The sequence below is a fragment of the Grampus griseus genome (assembly GCF_964374135.1).
Source record: "Grampus griseus genome assembly, chromosome: 14".
NCBI lineage: Eukaryota > Metazoa > Chordata > Mammalia > Artiodactyla > Delphinidae > Grampus > Grampus griseus.
Genome location: NC_139008.1, coordinates 20349853 through 20367138, shown reverse-complemented (window position 1 = coordinate 20367138; position 17286 = coordinate 20349853). Strand labels below are relative to the sequence as shown.

Here is a 17286-nt window from a genome sequence, read left to right as displayed (position 1 = left end):
GCTTTTAAGAAAGAAATTTTCTAGAAATGAAGAAAAATATGAATCAGCAAATAAGATACTATGTTCCAGAAAACATTAAAAATTTTCAAAACTTAAAAATAACCTAGTAAAGTAACTAAACTACAGGGTAAAAGAATCTCATAAGCCAGAAGTCAGCAAACTATGAGCCAAGTTACCAACTGTTTTTGTAAATAAAATGTTATTGGAACATAGTGAAGCTCATTCATTTACATATGAGTTTTCGTGCCACAACTGCAGAATTAAGTATTTGTGCTACAGACCATATGCCCCACAAAGCCCAAAACTTTATTATCTGGCCCTTTACAGACAATGTTTGCCCACCCTATTTTAACTATTCAAGGAACATACTACGTACAAAGAAAAAACTAGGCAGGCCAGTCTCATACTGAACATCAGAATATAGTTGGCAGAAGACAAGAAGCAACGTCTCTAGATTTCTGAAGGAAAAATAGTATGAACCAAGAATTCCAAAAGCAGTCATTCTTTTCTACATGGAAAAGCAATAAAAACACATTCTTTACTTAAATACCAAGGATATACATATGATCCCCATGCCCTTCCTGAGGGAAAAAAAAGTCTACTTAAAAACAGAATCCTTCTAATGAGGAGAAGCCTCAAAATAAAGAATTAACAGGGAATTCCCTGGTGGTCCAGTGGTTAGGACTCCACGCTTTCACTGCCGAGGGCCTGGGTTCCACTCCTGGTCAGGGAACTAGGATCCCGCAGGCCACGCGGTGTGGCCAAAAAAAAAAGAAAAGAAAAAAGAATTAACAAATGGGGAAAATGTGGGATGAAAATCTGGAAATGAGACTGAATCCACTTAAAAACATGATATTAAGCATAGACAACCATGGCAATTTCTGGTTATAAAACAGTTATATAAAAATAAAATATTATAAAACACAAAAATTTTATAATGTTTACATTTCAGAGAGAAAACTACATGATAAAAAAATTATTAACTTGATGGTATACCATGAAGAAAAATTCTAGACTATGCAATATTCTAGAACAGGGCAGGGGGAGGGTGAAGGGTGGGAGAAACGGAGGGGAGTGTAAATGCACTAACTGAGGGAATCATATATTGTTTCATTCACAATGTTGATAAACTGAGAAAAAAAATTAGTTTATTATTTGAAGTCATAAATCACTAGTAAAACTAAAAACAAGTTATGTATCTTTCAAGTTATCCATGAGAAAAAAACACAAAGAAAACAGCAAAATACAGAGATCAAAAGAAACATAAAGAAGAAAATATAAAAATAGAAACATGTAAGACTGGAAATTTCTGTTAAAAAGAAAAACCTAAATGGGATAAAGTCACTGATTAAAAAAGAAATACCAGGATTAAATCAAAAAATACAATTCAACTATGTGCCATCTCCAACAGACAAGTCTAAAATAAAACATCTCAGGAAGTTTGAGAGTTAAGACAAAATAGGCAAAGACACAGTAAAGCAAATACAAACAAAAAAGAAGGCAGTGGTCCTCATACTTATACCCAAGCTGAACTGCAGACAGAAAGCCTTCAATGGGGCCATGGCAATATTTGATAAAAATGCTATTTAAATCCTAATAGGAAGAAAGAATGAAACGGTCCCAGTTGTTTTTGTGAAGCCAACACAATCATGATACTAAAACCTAACAGAGATATTCACTTACAGGACCTCAATTTAAAAATTTTAAGTAAAATTCCAGGGGAATTCCCTGGTGGTCCAGTGGTTATGGACTGTGCTTTCACTTCTTTGGGCCCAGGTGCGATCCCTGGTCAGGGAACTAAGATCCCACAAAGCCTCGCAGCATGGCCAAAAAATAAATAAATAAAATATCAGCAAATATCTAGTAGTATACACACACACACACACACACACACACACACACACACACACACACACACGGTGAACAAGTAGGGCTTGTTCTTGAATTGTAAGAATGATGTAAAATTAGGAATGCTATTAATATGATTTGCCATATTGGTAGGTCAAAGGAAATAAAAACAACACATTCGATCTTGAAAGATGCTAAAAGGCCATTTAATAAAATTTGACAATATTTACCTTTTTAAAATTACCTAACGGGATAGTATCAAGTACTGACCGAGACTTGTTTCTGTCTTTGGAGTTACTGAACAGCACAGGGATTATAAAAGAGATGACTCGCTCCTGGGAACAGACATACACAACTCTCCAGGGCTGAGTTCCAAGAGGGCCCCACTTTGGTGTGACTTCACCACCAGGGCAAGGGAGGCCAAACCTTTGCAGGCCTTGACTATTGAGAGAACTGGAGTGGAAAGAAACCAGCGTTGGAGGGAAGATAGTGTTACTGCTCAGAATGAGGAGGTTAAGCTGCTCTCACCCACACTGAAAACTCAACTATCCAGAGGGTCATTCTAAAAGGGTTCTATACTGTATGGGTACAGGGGTGACTATATGTCCCAGCTGGCCCAGGACAGTCTTGGTTTATACCTGTTGCCCCAGCTGCATTATTGAAAGCACTCCCTTTTCCTCTCAAAAGTGTCCTAGTTTAATAATAAATTACATGGTCAAACTCAACATACTGAAATTTTATAACGTTTTTACGTATGATAAGAATTTACATGTGCACATGTCTGCATATTCATATATAATTATCTAGCTATAGACTTTTCTTAATTATTAAAGCCTAGGCTCACCCATCCTAAGACAAAATAAAACACCAATCAGAACTCTTAAGATATAAGCACTTCTCACTGCTGCATTATTTACAATAGCCAAGATATGTAACCAACTTAAGTGCCCATCAACAAGTGACTGGATAAAGGAGATGCGATATATATAGTGGAATACTACTCAGCCATAAATTAAAAAGATAAAATCTTACCATTTGCAACAAGCATAGATCTTGAGAGCATTATGCTTAGTGAAATAAGTCAGATGGACAAAGACAAATAACGTATGATTTCACTCAAATGTGGAATATAAAAAACAAACAAAATAAATGAAAAAACCAAACCAAATAAAAACAAACACTTAGATACAGAGAAGAGAGCAGTGGTTACCAGAGGGGATGGGGCACCAGGAGGGCGAAATTGGTAAAGGGATCAACTGTATGGTGATGGACGGAAACTAAATTTTTGGTGGTGAGCATGCTGTAGCGTATACAGAAGTAGAAATATAATGCTGTACACGTGAAGCTTACATAATGTTATAAACCGATGTTACCTCAATAAAAAAATAAATTTTAAACAAACTAGAAAAACAAAGATATCAGAACTTCTTATGATTTAATTTCACCACTGGAAATGTACCATTATATAAACAAAACTGATGCTCCCTCTCAGAAGCCAAGGGAAGAAAGCATTCTCAGGACAGGGGGGAGTAAAAAACATTGTTAACTGTTGTTGACAATGAGAAACAGAAAAGCAGGGCTTCCCTGGTGGTGCAGTGGAGAAGAATCCACCTGCCAATGCAGGGGACACAGGTTCGATCCCTGGTCTGGGAAGATCCCACATGCTGCAGAGCAACTAAGCCCGTGCGCCACAACTACTGAGCCTGCGCTCTATGAGACCACGAGCCACAACTACTGAAGTCCGCATGCCACAACTACTGAAGCTCGTGCACCTAGAGCCCGTGCTCCGCAACAAGAGAAGCCACTGCAATGAGAAGCCCGTGCACCACAACGAAGAGCGGGTCCCGCTCACCACCACTAGAGAAAGCCCATGTGCAGCAACGAAGACCCAAAACAGCCCAAAATAAATAAATAAAATAAAAATTAAAAAAAAAAATAAACAGAAAAGTAATAAAGTGATATTAGGCCTTGGGGTTTGGTGATGATACAGCTGTTGGAGACCTTCAACAGAACAGGTTCAGGAGAACATTAACCCCAGAGTAGAGGGGCTTGCGTGATATATGAACAAGAGTGCAGGAAGCAGGGCAGTGGATACAGACTATATTCTGCCAATGTAAATAGCTGTGAAGGTAAGAAAACAGCTTTACTGCTGCTGCTTCTTGTTTAACCAATAGTTTTGTGGATGAAATGGAAAGGGAGTTAGATAAACTTATTGGTTGAAAAAAATCACTGGAAAATAACACAGCATCATAATGGACTTGATCAGCGTCTAAACTCATCAAATGGTACACTTAAGATTTGTACATTTTTCTAAATGTAAACTTTACCTCAAAAAAAGAATCATAAACCAACACTGAACTCTAGTTATTGATATGAATGCTAAAGTGTTTAGGAGTGAAGTATACCGATGTCTGCAACTTACTTTGAAATGCATTAAAAAAAATAAGGTGGATGGATAGAGAGGTGAATAGGTGGGTAGATATGTGATAAAGCAAATGTGGCAAATGCTAACACTAGGATCTAGATGGTGTGTTCACTGATGGTTATTTCAACTTTTCTGTATTTTGAAAAAGTTCATATAAAATGTTGAAGAAAAGGCAACCACAATAAGGCTACAGACTGACTTCCAATCTACATAATTTATTTATTTATTTTTGCGGTATGCGGGTCTCTTGCTGTTGTGGCCTATCCCGTTGCGGAGCACAGACTCCGGACATGCAGGCTTAGCGGCCGTGGCTCACGGGCCCAGCCGCTCCGTGGCATGTGGGATCTTCCCAGACCGGGGCACGAACCCGTGTCCCCTGCATCGGCAGGCGGACTCTCAACCACTGCACCACCAGGGAAGCCCCAATCTACATAATTTAGTCACCATTAAGACATTCTAAAGATTGAAGATTCGGAAAGCCTTACCTTCGTGAAGAGGTGTACAGAGAGATGATAAATGGCCAGCACTCACCTACAGACTGAGATGTGAATGCTGCTACAATCTGGGGGCTGGCCAAGGCCTCCAGCCTGTTCTTCAACGCCTCCAAGTGCACACATTTTTCTGAGTAGTCTGGTGTATCAACAAGCATCATTAGGCTATTCTGCATACCTGTGAGCTTGGCAGAAATTACAGCTATGTCCTATAAAAAGACCAGAATAGAGGATATTTATGTTAAAACATTCCCGCTACTTCAATTAAGAATGGACAGGCTTCCCTGGTGGCTCAGTGGTTAAGAATCTGCCTGCCAATGCAGGGGGCACGGGTTCAAGCCCTGATCCAGGAAGATCCCGCAAGCCGCAGAGCAACTAAGCCCGTGCGCCACAACTACTGAGCCTGCGCTCTAGAGTCCGCGAGCCACAACTACTGAGCCCGAGCACCACAACTACTGAAGCCCACGTACCTAGAGCCCATGTTCCCCAACAAGAGAAGCCAACACAATGAGAAGCCCACACACCACAACGAAGAGTAGCCCCCGCTCGCCACAACTAGAGAAAGCCCGAGCACAGCAATAAAGAACCAACGCAGCCAAAAATAATAAATAAAATTTTTTAAAAAAAGGTAACAATAACTGACAGAATAATAGATTGTTAACTGAAAAAAAAACGTGTGAAGCAGTATTCACAATGCACTACCATTTGTGGGGGAAAAACAGGGCAAGGAACATATATGTGTGTGCGTTTATCTGGAAGAACAGGCACAGAGCTGACAACAGGGTTTGTATTTAGAAGGGAAATCAGGTAATTGGGAGGGTCAGAACTATGAGAAAGACTTATTTTTCACTGTTTATTCCTGTTTACTCAATTTTTCCCATGTGCATTTAGAACTTTTAAAAAACTTTTACAAGTTTTTTTTTTAAATAGCAAAAGAGATGATAAATAATTCATTTTGTTTTACAATTGAAAAAAAAAGTTTTTTATAAGATATCATCTTACTTCATCCTTATAACCAGGTATCCAAAATATCACTATTTTCCACACTTTGCTATCCAAGGAGGGTAAAGTAACTTGCTGAGGTTCCACGGCGTGTAGGGCACCCCTGCCCAAGTCCCACACTCCCATTTACTCCATTTTCTCTGCCTTTTTAAGCTTTTCCTGAACTCACTTTTGTGACTAAAACGCTTCAGTCAAGCAGGTGGTACAAACTAAAGGAGGTGGAAAAACTCAGAGCAGTCTCAGATCGCCCCCAACCTATGCCTGAATATTCCCACACCTGGCTATTTACTAGCCCTTCTGATTGTCAGTGGCGTAGCTAGCTCATTTGTTTCTCCAAACCTCAAGTTCTTGCTTAAAGAGATGTCACAACATCCCCTAAACAAGAAACCTACTTGAGTCTTAAATGTCTCCTCGATATCAGCACTCAGTGTGCTCCATTTGTCGGCTTCTTGAAGAGATTCTGCGGCAAGCTGCATTCGGGACTTCACCTGGTCGATTTCTACCAATACCTAGAAGAGAAATGAGGGGTCGAACACTAAAGAAGTGGCAGTTCCATTTCCTCTACCTTCCATCAGCGACTCGAAACATAAGTATCGTGGCATGCTCCTGTCTTTAGGGAGCCTCTGTACCCCGTACAACACCGATTCCATGGCTAAATTGTTCAGTGGCGCTAAAGAGAGATGGATAAGCTGAAAGAACCAAACAAAAGAGTAGTCTGAGTGCTTGGCAGAATTTTGAGTTAAGGTTGACCTCCCACTAGGAAAGTGAACATCTTCCAAAAACAAGAGTCAACACTTAGGACAGGAGCCAAAATACCTGCATCGACTGAGATGTGTCCTGTTCAAATTTTTTAATGTCCTCCTTGACAAGAATCATTTGTTCTTTCAGAAAAGATGCCTCCTGTTTAAGGGCTTCTACATCACGGAGCACTTTGGGCATGTTCTGAAGGGCCTGGTGACTTGTTTCTGCAGCAAGAACCCAAGAACCAAAGGTGAACATCAGATCACTCACCAGTGAACAATATGAATAAATCAGACGGCAGGAAGCAAATCTTCCCTAAGGCACTACCAACCACGCAGTTTTCTGAGCCTGTGGAAAGTTGTGGTGTGGGAGAGGCGCAGAGCTGGCCTATGCCGGGTCCCTGTCTTCCCCAGAATGATGGTGAGGGCCCTGTGAATAAACTGTCGACCTGACCCAACATCAGTTGTCTTCTTACTAAAACTCCTTGGTTTTTTGGGTTTTTTTTTTTTTTTGGCCACACCACGTGGCCTGTGGGATCTTAGGTCCCCAACCAGGAATTCAGCCTGGACCCTGGCAGTGAAAGCACCGAGTCCTAACCTCTGGACCGCCAGGGAACTCCCAAGCAACTCCCTTTTCAAGGAAGGAGAATGGAGGAATGTGACAGTGGCAAATGCCAGCTCTGCACCAGGTGCTTTATATACATTATATCACCCAATGTCCATGGCAATCATCAGCAGCCACCTCTTACAGATGAGAAAACTAAGTCTCAGAAGAGGTTAAGTAACTTGCCCAAGATTTCAGAACTGAAACCAACGTGTGTCTGGACCCAATGTCTGCTTTCCACAGTCTTTTCAAAATGTAGTCCACAGACCAACAGCATCAGCTGGAATGCAGTTAAAATGCAGGTCCCCAGGCCACCTGCCAGAGATTCTTATTTAGGAATCCTGGTAGAAGATCAAGATCAAGGAACCTGCATTTTTTTAACAGGTATCCCAAGTGTAGAATAAAATCTGAAAATTCTTGCAGACCATGATGTGTTATCTGGAAACAGGAGGGTTAACAGCATAACCCTTTAGCCCTTTAAATAGCAATTCGCTGGGGAATCAACCAAAGAAGTCCAGAGCCTTCTGCTCCACCAGTGCATTGAACGGAACCTTAACATCTTGAAGACGTGCTTCAGGAACCTGTTCATCCAGCTCTGCCATAAAATAACAATCTGTCTCCAGCACTGACCTTAAGTAAAGTTTTAAGAAAACAAAGGCAGAACAAAGAGTTCTTCGAGGCACAGAGACTTCACTGATTTTTTTTTAAATTTAATTTTATTTTTGGCTGAGTTGGGTCTTTGTTGCTGCACGCGGGCTTTCTCTAGTTGCGGCGAGCTGGGGCTACTCTTCGTTGCAGTGCGCAGGTTTCTCATCGCAGTGGCTTCTCTTGCTGTGGAGCACAGGCTCTAGGTGCACGGGTTTCAGTAGTTGTGGCGCACGGGCTTAGTTGCTCCGTGGCACGTGGGATCTTCCCGGACCAGGGCTTGAACCCCTGTCCCCTGCATTGGCAGGCAAATTCTTAACCACTGTGCCACCAGGGAACAGTGATTTCTACAGCGCTGATTTTTACAGCACTGTCATGGTCCCAGCCTGGCCCCCTGCCTGCGGAACCTCAGAGTCACTCTTCATGTCTGGCTGAACCTCTTCTTCCCTCTCCACAGCATGCCCACACACAAATTTAATTCTTTCTAGTATCCATTTTAAAACTATCACCTCCTGGGAATTCCCTGGCGGTCCAGTGGTTAGAACTCCGCACTTCCACTGCAGAGGGCTTGGGTTCGATCCCCAGTTGGGGAACTAAGACACCACAAGCCTTGCAGTGTGGCCAAAAAAAATCAAAACAAACAAAGTCTCACCTCCAGTGGTTGCCTCTGGGAGGGTCAGGGCCAAATCTCCCTGTGAAAGGGGACTGGGGCTCCTCCCGAAGCGATGGTAACATTCTACATCTTGATGGGGCTTGAGCTACACTAGCGTATACATCTGTCAAAACCCAAACTTATCAGGTAAGGTCCCTCCATTTCACCTTATGTAAATTTTATCTAGTAAAAAAAAGAGACGTAAACAAGTATTGAACTCTATAATTTTTAGGGTTCCAACTGAAATGTCTAGGGGTGAAGTGTACTGATGTCTAACTTACTATGAAATACTGATTTATTTCAAAATCAAAAATAAGACGGACGAATGGATGGAGAGAGGGATGGACAGAATTGTGATAAAGCGAGAACAGCACACTGCTCATTGTAGAATCTAGGTAGTGGGTTATGAATGTTTACTACAAATTCTCTCAACATTGCTGAACACTTGGCACCTCCATCCAGTTGCTCAGTTCAAGAATCTACCATCATTCTTGATTTTCTTCCCCTTTCATCCCTCATTCCAATCCATCAGCAAGTTCTCCCCTTTCTTCCTCCTAAAAAATACCTTAAAGCTACCCATTTCTCACCATCTCTAATGCTATAACCTCAGACGAAGCCACTGTCACCTCTCTTCTGGACTACAGCCATAGTCTCCTGAATGGGGACATAAATCAAACCATCTCATTCCCCTGCTTAAAAATCCTCCAGTACCTTCCCATTACACTAATTTTAAACCAAATCAAAACTCTTTAATGTGACATTAAAATCCCTGCATGGGGACTTCCCTGGTGGCGCAGTGGTTAAGAATCTGCCTACCGATGCAGGGAACACGGGTTCGAGCCCTGGTCCGGGAAGATCCCACATGCCGCGGAGCAACTAAGCCTGTGCACCTCATCTACTGAGCCTGCAAGCCACAACTACTGAGGCTGTGTGCCACAACTACTGAAGCTCATGCGCATAGAGCCTGTGCTCTGCAACAAGAGAAGCCACCATAATGAGAAGCCCGCGCACCACAACGAAGAGTAGCCCCCACATGCCACAACTAGAGAAAGCCCGCACACAGCAACGAAGACCGAACATAGCCAAAAAAAATAAAATTAATTAATTAAAAATAAATAAAAGAACTAAAAAAAAAAAAATTGAAAAAAAATCCCCGCATTCCAAAAAAAAAAAAAAAGAATTAAAAAAAAATTTTTTAAAAAGAATCTGTGCTTCCACTGCAGGGGGCGCAGGTTTGATCCCTGGTCGGGGAACTAAGATCCTGCATGCTGTGCAGTGCGGCCAAAAAAAAAACCAAACAAACAAACCAAAGAGGGACTTCCCTGGTGGCACAGTGTTTAAGAATCCACCTGCCAATGCAGGGGACATGGGTTCGAGCCCTGGTCCGGGAAGATCCCACATGCCGCGGAGCAACTAAGCCCGTGCGCCACAGCTACTGAGCCTGCGCTCTAGAGCCCGCAAGCCACAACTACCGAGCCCGTGTGCCACAACTACTGAAGCCTGTGCGCCTAGAGCCCATGCTCCGCGCCTAGAGCCCGTGCTCCACAACAAGAGAAGCCACCGCAATGAGAAGCCCACGCACTGCAACGAAGAGTAGCCCCTGCTCGCCACAACTAGAGAAAGCCTGCGCGCAGCAACAAGGACCCAATGCAGCCAAAAATAAATTAATAAATTTATAAGATTTTAAAAAAAAACAAAGAAAACAGGGGTGGTAAATGCCACCTCTGCACCCCCCCAATATTTGGAAGTTGGTAGGAATTTTTTAGTTGCTGCTATGGTAGGACATTTAGTGGAAATGGAAATGACCCAACAATGCTTAATGTCCTGCAGTGCTTGGGAGAGTCCTGAGCAATGAAGAAGTGTCCTGGCCAAACTGTTAATAGTTTCCCCTCCCCTTGGCATGATTATCTAATTTTAAAATGACAGTAATCCTTAGAGTTAGGCATAGTTATTATTCCCACTTTATAGCTGTAGAAACTGTGGCTGAGGCCAGTAACTTGCCCAGCATCATGTTGCTAATGAATGCGGAGCCTGGATTTGAATCCAGGTAACTGGTTCCAGATCCCAGGCTGTTATCCATTATACTTTACTGCCTCTCTGGTATTAAAGGGAGAGGGAACATGCAGAGGCATGTGGGTATAAAAAGGCCTAACCAGTCCAGAGAAAGGCGGGAAGTTCAAACAGAGTTTCATCAATAACATCAATTTATATTAGTCATTAGTGTTATTATTATTGAAGGATTGCACTTTCATGGGGGGAACTTCTGCTGGAGGTAAGGTAGAAAAGTAGATTAGGATCAAACTGTGAAAGGTGCTTTGCCCATCCTGAAGGTTTGGATTTCATCCCGTGGGCAGTGAGAAGCCTTCAGAGGTTTAAAGCTTTATTTTTATGGACGATGAAACAACGTCCCAAGTCTGCAGTGAAGAGAAGTTATTGCAGAGGCTCAAACAGGAGTTGCTGAGGAACTCTAATAGGAGGATTGATTTGTTCATTTATCCAGTCAGTGGATATTTATTGGGCACAAACTGTTTTCCAGGGTCTGGAGATACAATGTTGAACAAGATCTATTCTTAGGTTGGAGGCGTTGGCAGGAGCCAGATCATGCAGGGATTATTTACTTATTTACTTATTTAAAAAATTTTTTTGGCTGCATCAGGTCTTAGTTGCAGCACTGGGGTCTTCTTCGTTGAGGTGTGTGGGATATTTTGTTGCGGTGCGGGCTTCCCTCTAGTTGTGGCGTGTGGGTTTTCTCTCTCTAGTTGTGGTGCATGGGCTCCCGAGCGCGTGGGCTCTGTAGTTTGCAGCACACAGGCTCTCTCATTGAGGCGCGCGAGCTCAGTAATTGCAGTGTGCGGGCTTAGTTGCCCCACAGCATGTGGGATCTTAGCTCCCCGACCAGGGATCGAGCCTGCGTCCTGTGCACTGGAAGGTAGATTTTTTGTTTTTGTTTTTCTTGGCTGCTTTGGGTCTTTGTTGCTGCATGCAGGCCTTCTCTAGTTTTGGCGAGCGGGGGCTACTCTTCGTTGCAGTGCATGGGTTTCTCAAGGCGGTGGCTTCTCTTATTACAGAGCACGGGCTCTAGGCACGCGGGCTCAGTAATTGTGGCTCACGGGCTCCAGAGCGCAGGCTCAGTAGTTGTGGTGCACGGGCTTAGTTGCTCTGCGGCATGTGGGATCTTCCCGGACCAGGGATTGAACCTGTGTCCCTTGCATTGGCAGGCGGACCAGGGAAGTCCCACCACCCCTGTTGAGAACCACTTGGTTAATGCATATAAAGTACTTAAAACAGTGCCTGATGTATACCAAGGACTCAGATATTTGCGATTATATTATTATTAGTGTCCTCCCCATCTTGGCCCTGTGAGGTCTTCCTTCAAGGCCTAACACAGGGAAAAGCCCTTTATGATTCTCCCAGACAAGAGATAATTGCTTCCTTCATCCAGCTCTCAGCTTCCGGTTCTACTCTCAGTAAAGCCACCCTTCACTGTAATTAAAGAGTTCACGTATGCTCCCCACAGGGCAGCAAGCTCTAGAAAGGTAAACGTTTCATCCCCAGTACTCATTTCTTGGCAGGTGCATAGTAGATGTTCAATAATTACTAAAAGATGCAAAATACAATAAAGAATCTGCAGTGACATAAAGCGTCCCCCCACCTCCACCTTTTCTTAAACAGTGGACACATCTATAAAACAAAGTTCTATTTACAGGACCATAAGCTCCCAGTGTGGGCAGTCTGAGCCTCTTTCCCACAGAGCCGAGCAGAGAGACTGGCTGCAGTATGCACTGAATAAACATACAGTGAATGAAAACCAGGTCGAGGAGTTAATGAAATGGTTCTGGTGTGTTATTTTTTATAATTCACTATTCTGGTTAGTGAATTCGATACTTAAAAGTCTCCCGTCAGGACAGCCCATCTTCCCACTGACATAAAGATCCACTAAAACAGGGGCGGTGGGGAGGGTTGGATTGGGAGTTTGGGATTAGCAGATGCAAACTATTATATACAGGATGGATAAACAACAAGGTCCTACTGTATAGCACAGGGAACCATATTCAAGATCCTGTGATGAACCATAATGGAAAAGAATATGAAAAAGAATGTGTATATATAGATATAAATATAGATATATATAAAACTGAATCACTTTGCTGTACAGTAGAAATTAACACAACATTGTAAATCAACTATACTTCAATAAAATAATTTTTTTAAATCCTTTAAAACAATGTTTCCCAGATTTGTCATTCCTATACACCTTCTATATGTTTTTTTGCCAAATGTAAGGATCAGCTGACTATTATTTAATATTCTTAAAATTCACTCTTTTAAGTTTTAAAAGGAAACTTGACAGCACCGCCAGAGGTGGAAAACCAAGATCCCAAGTCCCCAAGTGTTGCAGAGAGAGAGGAGTAGCGGGCTGAGACCTCCTCCTGGATATCCCGGTAAGCACTGCGGGAGAACCGGAGCAGGGCTCGCTCGCTCTCCGTGGGAGGCGCCGACGTTTACGGCCCACTACGTGCAACCCCGGGGGCCCCGGGCCCGTCGGGGAGCCCTGCCCGGCCGCTTACCCTCAACGGCGTGGTTCACCTCCTGGATGAACAGCTGCAGCTTCATCACCAGGGTGGCCGCGTGGCTGTCCGCCTTCCCGGCCGCCACCTCCTTGGGGCCAGCCCTGAAGGCCGCGTTGATCCACTCCTTCACGTCGAAGTCTTCGGCAAGGAACTTGGAGAAGTCCATGGCTGCACCGCCGCACCCCAGCGTCCAGGCCTGAAGGGCTGGCTTTGGGCGTCCGCGAGGCTGCAGAAGCAAGCGGCCCTGCGAGAGCACCCACGCGGGTCTGTGAGGCGGCGGGCTGGGATTGACGGCGCCGCCAACTAGCCTCTCCACTGCCTCTCAGTCAGCTCGCTGATGTATACGGCTAGGATTGACCCTCGCCGCACGCCGTACTTCTTCCGGAAGTAGGGGGTCGTTACTATAGTGACTGCCTGCTTTCCGGGAAGCGTGGCGGGCTGGCGGCCAGAGGGTGTGGGAGTCCCTCTTGCTCTGCTAACTTAAGTGACTTTTGGGCACTTAAATATGTGCTTACGCTAGAGACCTTACTTGTATGAGCGCACTTAATACTCACAGTCCTATGAGTGCTGTTATCCTCCCCCAACTTAAAGAGGAAGAACTGAGGCAGTTAAGCAAGTGGTTCAATGTCACGTAGCTAGAAGGTAGCGCTGTGGGAGCTGAACTCAGCCAAGCCTGCTACTGGAGCCTGAGCTCTTTTTTTTTTTTTTTAATAAATTCATTTATTTTATTTTATTTTTGGCTGCTTTGGGTCTTCATTGCTGCTACGCGGGCTTTCTCTAGTTGTCCGAGCGGGGGCTACTCTTCGTTGTGGTGCGTGGGCGTCTCATCACGGTGGCTTCCCCTGTTGCAGAGCGTGGGCTCTAGGCGCGCGGGCTTCAGTAGTTGTGGCTCACGGGCTCAAGAGCACAGGCTCAGTAGTTGGGGGTGCACGGGCTTCCCGAACAGGGGCTCGAACCCGTGTACCCTGCATTGGCAAGCGGCTTCTTAACCACTGCGCCACCAGGGAAGCCCATGCCTTCATTTTTGAAGAACAGTTCTGCTGGAAATAGAATTCTTTTCATATTCAGATCATTGAATATGTCATCCCACTGCCTTCTGAACTCTATTATTTCCAATAAGAAGTAAGTCAGCTGTTAATCTATTATGAACCTATTGTATGTCATTTTTCTCTTACAGCTTTCAATATCTTCGGCTTTGGTTTTTAAGTTTGGCTCTAATGTGTCTATGTATGGGTTTCTTTGTGTTTATCCTACTTGAAGGTTGTTGAGTTTTATGGATGTGCAGATTGTTTTTCAGCAAGTTTGGGAAGGTTTTGGATATTATTTCTTCAAATAACTTTCCTGTCCCTTTCTCTCGGTTGTCCTTTTGGGACTCCCATTATGTGTATGACACCTGATGGTGTCTCACATATCTCTGCAGCTCTATTTTTCTTTTTTCTGTTTTTCAGATTGGATAATTTCTACTGACCTATCTTCAGGTTCACTGACTTTTTCTTCTGCCATCCCAAATCTTTTGTTGAGAGGCTCTAGTGAATTCCTCATCTCAATTTATGTACTTTTCAATTCCAGAATTTCCATTTCTTTTTTATACTGCCTTGCTATTGAGAATCATCCTATAATTCCTTAAACATGGTTTGCTTTGGTTCTTTGAACATATTTATATTAGCTACTTTGAATGCTGATTGTTAAATCCATTGTCTGAAGACTGAGTTTCTATTTACCACTTTTTCCCTCAGTATGGATCTTTCCTTCCTGTTTCTTTGCACATCTCATAATTTTTTATTGACAACTAGGTATTTTAGATAATATATTGTAGCAACTCTAGATTCTGGACTCCCCAAAGATTGTTCCTGTTTTTGTTTGCTTGTTTAGTAGCTTGCCTGAGATAAACTCATGAAATTTCTCCCCTATGGTGTGTAGCGTCTGATGGCTCTATTTTTTTTTTTGTTTTTATTTTAAAATCTGACTTCCTGTGTCTACATAGCTGAAAGGCAGTTAATGATCAGACTACAGTTGTACCAAATTTTTTGAGCTAGTAGGGCTTCTGTCCTGTCAGTGGATCTGTGTGTGGGTAAGGGAGCACATTCAAAATATCAGGTCACTTTCAAGTTGGTCCCAGCTTTTCCTTTCCACTGTGCCCCTTTGTGTCCTCAGCATGTGAATGCAGCCTCAGTGTCAGCTGGGATTGTGTGGTTAGCTTGGGCTCTCTCTGGTCCCTGATGTACATGTGCGCATCTTCATCAAGATACATGCTTTTTCTAATGATGACCATAACATCAAACTAGTGGAAGTGCTGGCCCTCCCCACTTGCCCACCACAGCAACCGTCACTTCTGCTAACATCATTTCAAAGAAAATATCAATCCTACAGAGTTGGTGCAAGGGAGAGGCTGGATGCAGCCCCAGGGAAGAATGACAGAAACTGCAAATGTTGTTTACCCAAACTTCAGTGGCTTTTCAAGCATAAACACTTCTCAGATTGCTATCTACTTTGATTTCTGTAGCACTGAAATGGTTATTTTTGTCAAATTTGTCTAGCTTTATAGCTAGCCTTTTTGGAGACAGGGCTTGCAAATTTCCTTACTGGGCCATAGCCAAAAGTTCTGCCTCTGAGCCCACACTTTTTGAGACTTGCCAAAACTGAGTCACCCTTCCCTAAATGGGCGTAATGTTTGTCCAGGTCACCCAGACGGGCTTCATGTGGAAGAGTTTTGCTTCTTACCACACCTGCCCATGAGGAACTCTTATGGACAGGTTGGTAGGAACGGCTGTTGGAAGTGGAAAGAGAGGACACTGAAAGATCTGGGACTGTCATACCAGCCCTAGACTCACTGCCTCTGGGTTCTTAAATTTGGTTAATACATTTCCTTGCTACCCCATGTATAGGGAGGTGTGCCAGCACATCATAACATGGTACATACCTCAATAGCCCCTGCCAAAGGTATATAATATTGTTGTCTAGCAGGTGAGTCTGTCCCATAAGCAGAGCACTCAACAGAAAGAAACAGCTGAAAAATAACAGGATATCAGAAAAATGCCCAGTGATCAGAATCAGGTTGCAGCTGCATGTCTGGATCATTGGCATAAACCAGGTTTACCAGAAGAGACTGTGTCTTCCTCCTGAGATAAGATGTGTGGAAGCCTCTCCATTTCTACTAGACAGATTCATAGGTCAGGGAAGAGTCCAGACTGGCTACAGCACAGGACCCATCCATCCATGTGAAGGAACAGAGCACTAGATTCCTTACATGTTTACAGACCTTTACAGATTAAACTTGCTTTCCCTTACACTTCCATTTTAATCCTCACAGCCTTTGGAGTCAAGGCGGATATTATTTTTATTTTCCAGGAAGGGAAAATGAGATTCAGATGAGACCAAGACTGGATGAGGCTATACTATGGAGAACCTTGAATGCTAGGGAAATTGCTTTTACTTAATCCAATGAAATGATCAAAAGGTTGAAGTAGTAGGGTCAGATTTGTACTTCAGGGAGATTTAGTAGAGTAGCAATGAAGGTTAACAAAAAAGCCTTTAGCAGCATGCCTATATTTGGAAGTTTAGGGTGGGAGGAAGAACTGGGGGAAGAATCAGAAGAGTATCAGAAAGCCATGGGACAGGAAAGCATCAGGAGTGTGTGGCGGACACTGCTAGATATCTCCTGATTCTATTCTGTTCTCCCCAGCGGGTCCATAGCCTCTCAAGACAAAGACATCTCCCAGCATTCTTTAAAGTTAAGTGTGTCCAAAAAAAATAACACATACACACTACTGTATAAAAAATAATCAACAAGGACCTACTATATAGCACAGGGAACTCTACTCAATATTCTGTAATAACCAATATGGAAAAAGAATCTGAAAAAGAATGGATATATGTATATGTATAACTGAATCACTTTGCTATACACCTGAAACACAACATTGTAAACCAAATATACTCCAATATAAAGTTAAAATTAAATAAGTAAATGAATAAGTTAAAAATTAGCTGTAAAAAAAAACCAAAAAAAAAAGTTAAGTGTGTCCATGTGACTAAGTACTGGCCACTGGAACGTGAGCAGAACTTTTATGTGGGACTTCAAGGAGATGTTCTTTAAAGAATGGCGTATACACTACTCTCCTTTCCTGCTGGCTGGAATGTGAACGTGATGGCTAGAATTATAACTGTCATCTTGAACCATGAAGTGTTTTTAGGAATTAAGTCACTCACGGCAGGGCAACAGATTGACGGCATCTAGGTGCCTGACCATGGACTGCACACCAGTCCTAGTTTCACTACCTCTGGGGTTCTCGAGAGTGTTGTGGGTTT

At 43.1% G+C, this 17286-nt stretch overlaps 1 protein-coding gene across 2 annotated transcripts in view; it reads right to left on the bottom strand.

Moving 5' to 3' along the window:
• COG7 (component of oligomeric golgi complex 7) overlaps nucleotides 1–13316 on the bottom strand; it is an 85235-nt gene extending 71919 nt beyond the window's left edge. Inside the window, exons 1-4 of one of the 2 annotated variants that reach the window (XM_082670532.1) lie at nucleotides 12976–13316; nucleotides 6583–6731; nucleotides 6159–6275; nucleotides 4805–4973 (exon numbers count right to left, since the gene is read on the bottom strand). In XM_082670532.1, the coding sequence (XP_082526658.1) occupies nucleotides 4805–4973; nucleotides 6159–6275; nucleotides 6583–6731; nucleotides 12976–13144 (604 nt within the window). In that variant the 5' untranslated portion in view covers nucleotides 13145–13316. The remainder of the gene's footprint in view (nucleotides 1–4804; nucleotides 4974–6158; nucleotides 6276–6582; nucleotides 6732–12975) is intronic. The other variant, XM_082670533.1, reaches the window with a different exon arrangement.
• Nucleotides 13317–17286: the final 3970 nt, after the last annotated feature.